General features: G+C 42.9%; 1 protein-coding gene across 1 annotated transcript in view; it reads left to right on the forward strand.

Moving 5' to 3' along the window:
• Positions 1-2,671: 2,671 nt before the first annotated feature.
• si:dkey-34d22.1 (discoidin, CUB and LCCL domain-containing protein 1) overlaps positions 2,672-14,022 on the forward strand; it is a 143,058-nt gene continuing 131,707 nt past the window's right edge. Inside the window, exon 1 of the mRNA XM_068011694.1 lies at positions 2,672-2,852. Coding sequence (XP_067867795.1) covers positions 2,723-2,852 — 130 coding nt within the window. The 5' untranslated portion in view covers positions 2,672-2,722. The remainder of the gene's footprint in view (positions 2,853-14,022) is intronic.

A 14,022-nucleotide genomic window follows, 5' to 3' on the forward strand; every position in this document is an offset into this window, starting at 1 on the left:
TGCGAAGGATGGGCCTGGTCACATTGCCGCGGAACGCTCCATCCAGTTAGACCTTGCCGTACCACCTATCCTTCGTGGAGCAGTTTCTGCAGGAAAACACCTTTGACCACCAATCCATCAGGCAGTGGTCTGCACGGAATGTCCTCAAGGCCCTACGGGAAAAGGAGATGGTGGATCCTGTCGGATGGTTCCCCGAGCAGACCGCCAAAGTCATTTGGCGGAATACCTCATCACCAGAACTTTCAAACAAGCACCAAGATGTAGCTTGGCTGGTGGTGAGACGAGCCCTCCCCGTCAGATCCTTCCTGCACGCCCGAAGTCTCACCCCCTCCGCACAATGCCCTCGCGGTGGCTGTGGTGGGGAAGAGACGGTTGCCCACCTCCTCCTGGAATGTGTCTTTGCAAAGCAGGTGTGGAAAGAGATGCAGTGGTTTTTGTCGAGGTTCGTCCCAAGCAGCTCGGTAACACAGGGGTCTGTGCTCTATGGGCTGTTCCCAGGGACGCACACCGAGACAAACATCAACTGCTGCTGGAGGATTATCAATTCGGTGAAAGACGCCCTTTGGTCTGCCCGAAACTTGCTGGTCTTCCAGCGCAAAGAGTTGTCCACGACCAAATGTTGCAGACTGGCACATTCCAAGGTCCAGGACTACGTGCTGAGGGACGCACTAAAGCTTGGGGCAGCCACAGCAAAGGCTCAATGGGGAAAGACCACTGTGTAAGGTCCCCCCACCAAGCTGAACTGAGGGGCTGGATCCATGGGAAACCCCTCGAACTCTATCGGGAAAATGTTGTTTGCTGTAAAATGTAAAAATGTATCTGGCACGACAATGAAATGGAAGGGTTGTGAGGCAACTCATGATTGTAATGAAGCAAACAGACCTCCTTTGCACTGTTTGTAATTTTTGGCTTGGTGCTATTTGAAACTGTTTGCTAATGTATTTTTTACAGATTTTTATGAATAAAGTATATTTTGTAAATAAAATTTTTTTTTAAACTATCTGATTCTTACCTAATCCAGAGACTTGAGCACAAAAATCCAGGCTGACATTGCAGTACAGTACTGAGGGAGTGCTGCACTGCCTGTCATGTCATCTTTCGGATGCACCATCTGCCCTCTCAGGTGGATGTAAAAGATCCCACGACACATTTTGAAGAAGAGCAGGGAAGTTCTCCCTGGTGTCCAGGACAATATTTATCCCTCAACCAACATTTACAAAAATAGATTATCTGGTCATGTTCATTGCTGTTTGTGGGAGCCTGCGGCGTGAAAATTGGCGGCTGTGTTTACTGCAGCAGTGACTACACGTCAGAATTATTTCATTGGCTATAAAGTACTTTGGGGCATCCTGTGGTCATGAAAGGCACTACATAAATGCAAGTCTTTCTTTACAGTATATATTTCAGTCAAACGAGTTTTCTACCTCTGGTATTTACTCTGGATATTGGGATCATTTTGCAGGATAATATGTGATCTATATTATATTATAAAATATATTTTAAAGAAATTGCTGCTGCATGCAGCTCTTATCAATATTAAAATCCTGGTGTTTACCTTTATAATGGAAACTGGCTTATTAAACATGTTACTTTGTGATTATACCTTCCCTCACCTCATGCAATGATGGAGAATTCCACTGTCTGAGGTAAATTGCAGATGAAAGGTAGGCCAAATGGCCTACTCCTGCTCCTATTTCCTAAAATTGAAGCCCCATCTGCCCTCTCAGCTGGATGTAAAGGATTCCATGGCACGTACTGGAAGAAGATCAGGGGAGGTATTTCACTGCCCTGGCCAACATTGAACCCCCAGCCAACGTCACTAAAAACAGCCTGTCTGGTCATTCATCTCATTGCTGTCTGTAGGACTTAGCTGTGCGCCATAAAGGCCTGCTACCCAACAGGACCCAACAACAAATGTCAGATCAGGTCGCACTTCCGGGTCCGGATCGAACACGCTCAATCACCACCTCAGGTAAGTGACTTTAATGTTAATTTACCTTTTGGACTTTCTAGGTGATGTTGTTATAGTTATTTTAAGCTTGTGCAGGTAAGGAACAAAGGAAAAAATGGAAGGTAGGTTAACTGATGGTCGGGTCAGGCGCGGCAAAAAATGGAAGGACTCGGGCTGGGTCAGGCTCGGGGTTGGATGGGGTTCTGTCGGGTCAGGTCTCATTTGCAGACCTGAGTAGGCATTTAGTGTGCCATTTGTCTGCTGTGCATTTTCTGTTTTTATTTCTTGCAAGTTGTCTGCCTGTTTCCCTACAACATCACTTCATTGGCTGTGAAAGGCTTCGGGACATCCTACGGACGTGACAGGCGCTTTTCAAATGCCTGTGCAATCTTGAAAAAATATTGCACCAAAGACTTGTCCAAACTCAAGTTCTTTTTGAAAAAAAAAACGTAATTAGAAAAATTACATAAGCCCTCAAAGATCTAATGCAGGTTTGATTCACATGCATATGATAAATACTGAAGCTGTCCCGCTTTCCTAAAATATTGCAAACCCTCCATCTCTGATGTCACTTTGCAAATTGTCACTTCGCAGAGGAACGCCCGAAATACTTTTCCAAATGATTGACAGAGGGAGTAGCCACTTAGAGAGCGCGCCTGGTCTTTCGGTGGCCAATAGGGTAGGGGAGGCTCGGCGAGGGCGGGGCGGTACCCAGGCTGGGCGGTAGTTTACGTTCCATTAAAATTGCTGTGCCAGGCGAATATCGGACGGATGCTTTTGCTGCGCCTGGGCAACATGTCTCTGTCATTTCACCTTGTGGCAGAGCCGCAGCTCCTGCTCCTACTGTTCACTGTTTCCTGCCTTCCCGGTGTCAGGAGAAGTCTTGTGCAAGGACAGCAGGGTGAGTCCTGTTCGGTTCAGCTGCTGGCACTGCAAGTTGGCGTGTAGAGAAAAAGTTTATTTTTCCATGCACATTTAAAAACAAGAACTATTGGATCTAGAACGATTCACGTTGCAGCCTTATGTATTTACGACTTTTGTTTAAAGAAATTACACTGTTCAAAGGGCGCATAGACAACTTTAAGGAAATTAATAATTAACCTGCAGTCTTTTTTGCATTTTACTGTAAATGTTGCAGAGAAATATGTGTGTTGGGCAGTAGTTAAACGCCTGCAGAAGGAACAGAATTTCGGGCTAGTTCGCTACAGATCCGCCTTCAGGTTAATTCACACAGTCAACTTTTTATTCCCTTGCTTGGTGATTGTTATAAAGATGAATATTATTACATGTGCTGGTGAATGATTGCCGCAATTTCAGCTTTACATTGTGAGAAATGTAATTTGCAGAGGGGACTTTCCCCTGGATAGTTAAGCCTCTGCCATTGTACGGGAAAAAGTAAGTTCTTTGGTGTGGTATGTGTGCTTGTAATTCAAACCTGATGCATTCAATAATTTGCACTCATATCAGGGGCGGCGGAGAGAGTGCAATTCTCGCTTGGGTCTATTCTGGCCGAGAATTGCGCTGTTCACAATGTCACTCCTGATCCTGAGCTGCAGAGATTAAGAATGGAACCACATAATGTATTTTGCAATTGAGATGGAGGAAAAACTGGATTTTTTTCCTGAGTCTTTTTATAAGTTTGCTTTCCAATCGTGGTCACTGTAGATGAAGTTTTATTACAAATTTTTTTTTTATATGTAGGATTTTAAGTGCCCACTGTGAAATTAGCAAGAAAGTCTTGTAATACCACCTTTCACCCAATTATTTAGGTATAGTTCCTTATTAGTGACCTTCCTTGTTACAGATTGATGTTGGCATTGTACTGTATTCAAATGATTTTTTTCCAGAAACATACTTTATTCATAAAATTTGTAAAAGTACATTACATAACTGTTTCAAATTTGACTACATAAAGTGCAATACAGATCCGTTTCCTTCAATATAGGAACATAAGGTACCTCACTTACTTGCTGTTACGGGTTATATTGACAATGTACATGTACATTTCATGTCAAACATTCTCTGGTGCATACAGTCTGAGGGGTTATGCACAGTTTCCAGCCCCTCAGTATACTATGGTGGAGGGCCTTAAACAGTGGCCTTTCCCCACTTGTGGCGGCTGCCCCGTGCTTTAGTGCATCGCTCAGCACGTAGTCTCGGACCTTGGAATGTTCTAGTCTGCAACACTCGGTCTTTGACAGCTCTTTGCATGGAAGACCAGCACAGTTCAGGCAGATCAAAGAACATCTTTCACCAAGTTAATCGTTCTCCAGCTGCCTTATGCCAATGACATTTCTTCTTGATTTCGCTGATTTCTAGGGTTCTTTAGTTCTACGCTCTTCAGACATTTAAAACCCAAGCTTTCTGATATACCCTTTTCAGTTAAAGTGATGTCCATCACTATGGGCCTTGGCTGTACACCTTGGGTTGTCAATTTTTAAAGGTAGCTACCACTCATCATTTTATTATTGTTATTAATACTTAGAAACCAAACTGAGGTACCAAGGCCCATAGTGAAATGACATTATCAAGGTTGGGACATTTTGTATGGTTAATGGTGCTGTATGTTGTTATTGTGTAAAATGGTGTATTGGAGTTGGTACAGAACAAGGGAGAAAAGCTCATAGGATTGGTGACCGAAGTATTGGTTAAATAGAACAAAGCTGTGAAGGAGTGCATTTAAGGATAAGAGTGGTCTTGCCTATCAGACAATAAGCTACTTCTTGTCATCTATCCGGGATTTTTGAAGAGGTTTAGAAAAAGACTTTCCTGAGCTGGTAACAGTTTTCAAGTTGTGGAAACCTGGGCTCCATAAAGAGTTGAGTTGTTGAAGATAACAGAAGAGTTTGGCTTGAAACAAAAAAGCTGCTTTAGGAGTGGGGAGCAGTGGAATGTGGGTGGTTGGATATGAATTTCTGTGAAATGGACGTGTAGCAATATGTTCGTTCATTTGCTGCAATCAGCTTGATTAAGTTGTTTGCGGCACATAATTATCCATATTGGTATACTGAGGATGATGCAGGGTTGACACTAGATCCATCATCACACATTATTCAGTAAATGTTGCAAACACCAAAATGTGCTGTAGAACATGTTTCTATTTTTTTCATTTTTCTAACCCTCAGGAGGTGACAGTGTATGAGACTTAAAGAGAATATCTTATTTGTATTAATATATATTAACTGTCCTCTCATCCGATTGGACTAGATTTTATAAATTCTTTTTTGTAAAGAGTTGCTTTAGTTCGCCAGTGGTTCCTGGTCAACTCAAGTGACTGGTGTAATGTCAAACTTAATGGACTTGTCACTGTCCAATGCGAATCTACTAATTTGAATGAGCCTGGCAAATATGGAGAGTTATGGAACATGTTTTAAATGGTGGTCCTGGGAGGGCAGTAAGAGGATTATTCTGTTTGATATTGTTTCACTTTAGTGGATTATTTAGTATCAATGGTTACTTGGAAAGGCGGTCACCTCAGTGTCCAATTCAGCTATCATCATAAACTGTGACTACCAAACTCAAGCTGAAATCACAGACTTGAAATCACTTCCTGTACCCATTACTTGTAATAAATACCCTCACATTCATGGAGGGTGGGCTTAGTCAGTTTTAGGTGTGGGTGTTTTGCCAACAGTGGCAAAGCAGACATTGCATCCACACGGCAAGATTAACAATTGTGGCATCATCCCTGTAAATTTATTAAGTGAAAATCCACGACTGATTACAATATTAAACAGCCAACTGGAGATTGTCCCAGTTGCAAACCCACCAATGAGAACATCTTGTCATAAGGACCCCCACCTGCCAAGAATGAGGCATATTAATTTCATCATATGAACATTAATTTTAAACTATGGCTGGAGTGAAGAAATGACTTCTTTAAAGAGATCACCAGACATTTGGCAGGATGACATTTGCATACTAAGAGACGGTGCTTGTGGAGACAAAGCAACTACTGCCTGGTCCAATTAACCCAAATGGATTTTGATCACCAGACATTGAAGATGTAGAAAGCTCGCATTCCAGTGTCTGCTAAGATGGAGAATCCACAGGAGTGGTTAAACCAGCTGATCACATGACTAACCTACTGACCTAGGCTTTTTTTGAACTAGATACTGGATAGTTTGAAGACAGATTGCAGATTGCCACTGAACCTGGAACAAGAGAGCCTCTCTCCTGGCTAGCTCTCTCTCGCTTTCTCACAAACCTCCAGACCCACTGAAGTCACTTAAACCTCAACAGAGAAAAGACTCCTACATCAAAACAAGTTAAAGTGTGCATTGGACCCCAACAAACGGCAAGACTTACCGGCAACCAAAGACTCCACATTGAACTTAAAGGACTGTAAATACACCCAGCTATTGCCTCAAACTTTTCCCCTTTATTCTTTCTACTTTTTCTGTCTCTATCTGCATGTGTGTTTATCGCGAATGCATGCTAGCGTGGTCGTGAGGCGTATTTGTAGTTGTTAACCGAATTAGAGTTTAAGGTTAATAAACTTCCACCTTTCTTGTTTAAATTTAAGAAAACCTGTTTGATTTCTTTGCCTTACAGTTGGAGAGCAGTGAATAAGGATTCACTGAGGAGGAACTAAAAACACGGTGTTTTTAAAATTAAACCCTATTATGGTTAAACCAGGCAAAGGCTGAGAGGGAACCCCCCGAGACTCCTTTCTCACCTGGTCGTAACAATCCGCACACATCAGCTGCTTGAAGCAGTCTGGTTGTGATGTCTGCCATGACACCAGTTATGAGCAAAAAAATATTGTTGGCACTAAATCTACTGTGGTGGCTATCTCAATGTACTTGGACAACTTGAACTTGGTTTGCAACAACAACAACAACTTTCCTTTAAATATGACACCTTTTTAATGTAGTTAAACATCCCAAGATGCTTCGCAGGAGTGCTATCAAACAAAATTTAACACAGAGCCACATAAGGAGATATCAGGCATATGATCAAAGCAAGGTGAAAGGTAGGTTTTCAAGTCTGTTTCAAAGGAGGAATGAAAGGTCTAGACATTTAGGGAGGAAATTCCAAAGCTTGGGGCCCAGGCAGATGAAGACACGACCGCCAGTAGTGGAGTAATTAAAATCGGGCATGCTCAAGAGGCCAGAATTAGATGAGTGCAGATATCTTGGTGGGGGGGATTGTAGAGCTGGAGGAGATTACAGAGATACGGAGGGACAAGACCATGGAGGGACTTGAAACCAAGGATGCAAATTTTAAAACTGAGGTGTTGCTAACTGACAGCAAATGTAGGTCAGCGAGGTGGGTGATGTAGCATGACTCCCTGCTTTTTATTTAGCTGGGAAGATATTCAAATAATTACAAAACTTGCGCATGTACATTTCACATTATATTGTCTGAACATGTATTTATCTTTTTCAATCCTGACTAGTGGAATTGCACAGCAGTACAACTAGGGAAATACCAGTAAAACCAGCAATATCGTATTCATTTGCTAAACCCTGATTACCAAGCACAGTCCTGGAGTTCAGCATAAATGTGATGGTGTAGGCATTCTGAGGTACATCATTGTTCCTTTTTACATTATTGCCACCATAACATCTACAAATCAACTTTTTGAACTCAATGCAGTGCTCAGTTATTTGATAGAAAAAATAGTTTTAACAACAATTCATTTTAATTTTTGTGGCTCTGCAAACAGAAATTGAATGTTCAGTCACATGGAAATGAAGCCTGCTGTAGGATTGTAGTCAAACCTTCAAACACATGAACATAAAGTACTGCTATTTCTGTATCTGTGCTGTTCACACAATCAATGAAACTTGTAATTGCACTTTTACCAGAACTTACAGTTCTCTGAATTAAAGGAGATGGGAACTTTATTTACATTTAATTAGAATGTTGTAGGTATCATTACCTTTAAGGTGTGAATAAAGATATGTTAAAGAATGTTAAATTCACTTGTAACAGCCCTTCAAAACACTCCCACAGGGGATGCTGAGACCAAGTGGGCCCACATCAGAGACGCCATCTATGAGTCAGCTTTGACCACCTACGGCAAAAGTGCGAAGAGAAATGCAGACTGGTTTCAATCTCATAATGAAGAGCTGGAACCTGTCATAGCCGCTAAGCGCATTGCACTTTTGAACTACAAGAAAGCCCCCAGCGATTTAACATCCGCAGCACTTAAAGCAGCCAGAAGTACTGCACAAAGAACAGCTAGGCGTTGCGCAAACGACTACTGGCAACACCTATGCAGTCATATTCAGCTGGCCTCAGACACCGGAAACATCAGAGGAATGTATGATGGCATGAAGAGAGCTCTTGGGCCAACCATCAAGAAGATCACCCCCCTCAAATCTAAATCGGGGGACATAATCACTGACCAACGCAAACAGATGGACCGCTGGGTTGAGCACTACCTAGAACTGTACTCCAGGGAGAATGCTGTCACTGAGACTGCCCTCAATGCAGCCCAGCCTCTACCAGTCATGGATGAGCTGGACATACAGCCAACCAAATCGGAACTCAGTGATGCCATTGATTCCCTAGCCAGCGGAAAAGCCCCTGGGAAGGACAGCATTACCCCTGAAATAATCAAGAGTGCCAAGCCTGCTATACTCTCAGCACTACATGAACTGCTATGCCTGTGCTGGGACGAGGGAGCAGTACCCCAGGACATGCGCGATGCCAACATCATCACCCTCTATAAAAACAAAGGTGACCGCGGTGACTGCAACAACTACCGTGGAATCTCCCTGCTCAGCATAGTGGGGAAAGTCTTTGCTCGAGTCGCTCTGAACAGGCTCCAGAAGCTGGCCGAGCGCGTCTACCCTGAGGCACAGTGTGGCTTTCGTGCAGAGAGATCGACTATTGACATGCTGTTCTCCCTTCGTCAGATACAGGAGAAATGCCGTGAACAACAGATGCCCCTCTACATTGCTTTCATTGATCTCACCAAAGCCTTTGACCTCGTCAGCAGACGTGGTCTCTTCAGACTACTAGAAAAGATCGGATGTCCACCAAAGCTACTAAGTATCATCACCTCATTCCATGACAATATGAAAGGCACAATTCAACATGGTGGCTCCTCATCAGAGCCCTTTCCTATCCTGAGTGGTGTGAAACAGGGCTGTGTTCTCGCACCCACACTTTTTGGGATTTTCTTCTCCCTGCTGCTTTCACATGCGTTCAAATCCTCTGAAGAAGGAATTTTCCTCCACACAAGATCAGGGGGCAGGTTGTTCAACCTTGCCCGTCTAAGAGCGAAGTCCAAAGTACGGAAAGTCCTCATCAGAGAACTCCTCTTTGCTGACGATGCTGCTTTAACATCTCACACTGAAGAATGCCTGCAGAGTCTCATCGACAGGTTTGCGTCTGCCTGCAATGAATTTGGCCTAACCATCAGCCTCAAGAAAACGAACATCATGGGGCAGGATGTCAGAAATGCTCCATCCATCAATATTGGCGACCACGCTCTGGAAGTGGTTCAAGAGTTCACCTACCTAGGCTCAACTATCACCAGTAACCTGTCTCTAGATGCAGAAATCAACAAGCGCATGGGAAAGGCTTCCACTGCTATGTCCAGACTGGCCAAGAGAGTGTGGGAAAATGGCGCACTGACACGGAACACAAAAGTCCGAGTGTATCAGGCCTGTGTCCTCAGTACCTTGCTCTACGGCAGCGAGGCCTGGACAACGTATGCCAGCCAAGAGCGACGTCTCAATTCATTCCATCTTCGCTGCCTTCGGAGAATACTTGGCATCAAGTGGCAGGACTATATCTCCAACACAGAAGTCCTTGAAGCGGCCAACATCCCCAGCTTATACACACTACTGAGTCAGCGGCGCTTGAGATGGCTTGGCCATGTGAGCCGCATGGAAGATGGCAGGATCCCCAAAGACACATTGTACAGCGAGCTCGCCACTGGTATCAGACCCACCGGCCGTCCATGTCTCCGTTATAAAGACGTCTGCAAACGCGACATGAAATCGTGTGACATTGATCACAAGTCGTGGGAGTCAGTTGCCAGCATTCGCCAGAGCTGGCGGGCAGCCATAAAGACAGGGCTAAATTGTGGCGAGTCGAAGAGACTTAGTAGTTGGCAGGAAAAAAGACAGAGGCGCAAGGGGAGAGCCAACTGTGCAACAGCCCCAACAAACAAATTTCTCTGCAGCACCTGTGGAAGAGCCTGTCACTCCAGAATTGGCCTTTATAGCCACTCCAGGCGCTGCTTCACAAACCACTGACCACCTCCAGGCGCGTATCCATTGTCTCTCGAGATAAGGAGGCCCAAAAGAAAGAAAGAATGTATGTTCTGTTGCCAGGATATTTATTTTAGAACATGTGTGTTTTGAAACTGCTTAGCAACATCAATGCAATTGTTTTAGAAACACAAGCAGAAAAGCTATTACCTACATGTAGAATGCATTTTGTAAAGCAGTACGTTGGAAAGATTATCCTTAATTATTATTGCTCAGCTTTAATTTGAATCATTGTTAGTCATTGTGCATAACTTAATTTGGCAGCTGAAAAGTTGTTATGTGATTTCACCACTTTCAAATTTTGAAATAAAAACCTTACTTACTTCATTTGTTTCAGTGAGTTTTCATTAATAACCTTTTTTCTTATAATCATCTTTATTGATTTCCTGCTCATTTCTGTTCATTCATTTAATGCCTCAACAGTGGGTACTGATGACTGAAAGGCCTAGGAGGGGATATGAGAATGGGGGGAGGTTGTAGAGATGGTGAGGTGAGGCCATAGAGGAGTTTGAAGACATGAGGGCAAAGATTTTACATTTGGTGTGCTAAAGGGCAGGGTGACATTGTAGGTAAAGAATGATGGGCAAGTATGACTTAGTTTCAACTGGAAATGGGCAACTGAGCTTTGGAGAAGTTGGTGGATAGAAAGTCAGCGAAGAGCAAATTAAGATTTTATTTCCTAATTAAATTTTATTTTTAAAAGAAGTCCTGACGGGAAGAATTTTTAAGATTTCTTCCACATGTATCTCCTGATTCGTGTTGGAGTATGGTTCCATACTTGTTGGAGTATCGTTCCATGGGTGCTGCCAAATGGCCAATCTTTGTCTGAGCTAAAACAGTGAATGTAAGCGAAGCCATTCAACCTTAGATGGTATAAGCAAGGCCAATCCTGTTGTCACTGATAGTCAGCACATTGGTACTTTCTAGCACAGATCAGTAGGTAGTAAACGGGAGGGGAAACTTTGTTAATTTTTCTCCTTCATAACCTCAGGCCCATTGTGGCCAATTGTCCCTTTCAACTGCCACTTCATCTGAGATTAACTAAACTTCAGCCATTTGTATATTCTCACCAGGTTCCGTTCACCCAACATCCCTGTTTTCGCTGACTTACATTGGCTTCTCATTAAGCAACGCCTCAATTTTAAAATTTGTGTCCGTGCTTTCAAATCCCTTCCATGGCTTCACCTCTCCCTTTTCCCTGTAAATTTCTCCAACCCCACAACCCTCTGTGATATCTGCACTCTTCCAATTCTCGCCTCTTCAGCACCCCGATTTTAATTTCTGCACCATTGCCTTCAGCTTCCAAGGTCCTAAGCTCTGGAATTCCCTCCCTTAAACCTCTCTGACTCTCGACCTCTCTTTCCTCCTTTAAGCTGCTTCTTAAAACTTACCTCCTTGACCAAGCTTTTGGTCACCTGTGCTAATATCTCCTTATATGGCTCCATATCAAATTTTGTTTGATAACGCTTCTGTGAAATGTCTTGGGATGTTTTACTACATTAAATGTGCTATATAAATGCAAGTTGTTTTTGTTGCTGTTGTTGTATAGTTTCTTAGCTCCCAAGTAGAATGTTACAGCATTTTATCACACACTAGTTGAATGATATTTCATCTGTAATGCGTTAAAGGTCTCACACACATCACTCATTTGCTTCCTGTAATACGTTTTCCAATCATACTTTCCTTGTCACACACTTCTGACTCATCGTTAGTACTGGCACAGGCGGGCTGCAACTGTTCCACAGAATTTTCTTTTAGCATAGCTCAAAAGTGCTCATCAGAAACTGCCCTAAACTGTTCCACTCGCTCCAAACCTCTGGACAGCGACTTTACCGATCTTTATTTTTAAAGACTGGATTTTTACTTTTGTGAAAAATTCATCTTCAAAATTCAGCAGAAATTATTAGTATTTTTGAAGTACTATTTGCATCATAAGCCAAGAAAATGAGATTTAATAAAGCTGCTTAAAGTCTAAAGAGTAAAATTACTGATCTTGCACTTGACTTGGGGAGCTGCACACAGGGAAAGCAGGTTGGAGAACTTGTGTGACAGGGTTGTGCACCTATATCTGACTAGTGCTCCTTTTGAATAAGGGCAGGTAGCAGTGTGCTTATCTGGGAGTGATTGCTCGTAATCAGTCCCATAAGTGAAAGGTCAGTCATGCCTTATCCTAACAAACACAAAAAAATGATGTGGAAATCCTTTGCAAGTCAGGAATATTTATTTTAATTTTTTTATTTAGAGATACAGTAGCACTGAAACAGGCCCTTCGACCCACCGAATCTGTGCCAGCCATCAACCATCCATTTATACTAAACCTACGCTAATCCCATATTCCTACCACATCCCCACCTTCCCTCAATTCCCCTCCCAACACTCGGGGCAATTTACAATGGCCAATTTACCTATCAATGTGCAAGTCTTTGGCTGTGGGAGGAAAGCAGAGCACCTGGCGAAAACCCACGTGGTCACAGGGAGAACTTGCAAACTCCACACAGGCAGTACCCAGAATTGAACCCGGGTCGCTGGAGCTGTGAGGCTGCGGCACTAACCACTGCGCCACTGTGCTGCCCACAAAAACAAGATTTTTAGAATAGGTGATAACGAAATATGACCATAGGATCATTTAGCATAGAAGGAAGGAGGCCATTCAGCCCATAGTAATTCTGGTATCTCTTTTGAACAAGCTATCCAATTGGTCTCATGCCCCTGCTCTTTCCCCATTGCCCTGCAAATTTCTCCTTTTTCAAGTACAGATCAAATTCCCTTTTGAAAGTTGCCACTGAATTTGCTTCAGCCAGTGCATTCCAGATCACAACAACTCACTGTGTAAATAAAGTTTTCCTCATCTCTCCTCTGGTTCATTTGCCAATTATCTTACATCTGTGTCCACTGGTCACGAACCTTCCTCCAAGTGGAAACAGATTCTTCTTTACTCTAGCAAAACTCTTCATAATTTTGAACAACTCTATTAAATCTCCCACTAACCTTCTCCACTCTAAGGAAAACAATCCCTGCTTCTCCACTCCACATTACTGAAGTTACTTGTCCTAGTATCATTTTAATAAACCTTTTCAGAAGTCTTGACATCCTTCCTGAAGTGTGGTGCCCAGAATTGGACACAGTACTCCAGCTGAGGCCTAACCAGTGATTTTATGAATGTTCAGCATAACTTCCTTGCTTTTGTACTCTATGCCTCTATTAATAAAGCCCAGGAACTCATAGGCTTTTATAACAGCCTTGTCCTTCCAACTTCAAAGATTTATTGAGTATATAAAGCAATGCTATCTGCCTGTTGATTAAACACTGTGTAAATAACTCTGTATTTACATTGATTAGTAATTCGTTACATTGCCCCAATTTAACAAGGAGCCCAGTGTTCCTTTCTGTTTGGCAAGCTAATGTCATAGTGTGTATTCTTTCAACAAGGGTCCTCAGACTGAAAATGTAAATGAAAGAATTGTGTGGTGCTCGGAAACATCTTAACCAAATGTCCCCCCTCATTTGCAGTAACTCAAACTCTTCCACTGTTAACAATGAAGGGTAAATGAATTAAAATTCAAATCCAGTAGGTCCAGTTCTGGGTCAGATGCTGCTTGCAATGAAATCAACATATTCCTTGTTTAAACAAACTTAAACAGATACTGATAGCAGAGGAGCTGAGCTATGGGTGTTTGCAATATCTTAAGCGAGTAATTATAGCATGTGAGCCTTAGGAATCAGAAGCTCCCAGCTTTGATTCTTGGCCTGTGCTGAGTTAGCTGATCTCAGTTGGATTGCTATGATTGACCTCATTGTCTTAAAGCTAAGGAGGGAGTGATCTGCAGCCACCAACTG

The sequence above is a fragment of the Heterodontus francisci genome, chromosome 31 (assembly GCF_036365525.1).
Source record: "Heterodontus francisci isolate sHetFra1 chromosome 31, sHetFra1.hap1, whole genome shotgun sequence".
In the NCBI taxonomy this organism is placed as follows: domain Eukaryota; kingdom Metazoa; phylum Chordata; class Chondrichthyes; order Heterodontiformes; family Heterodontidae; genus Heterodontus; species Heterodontus francisci.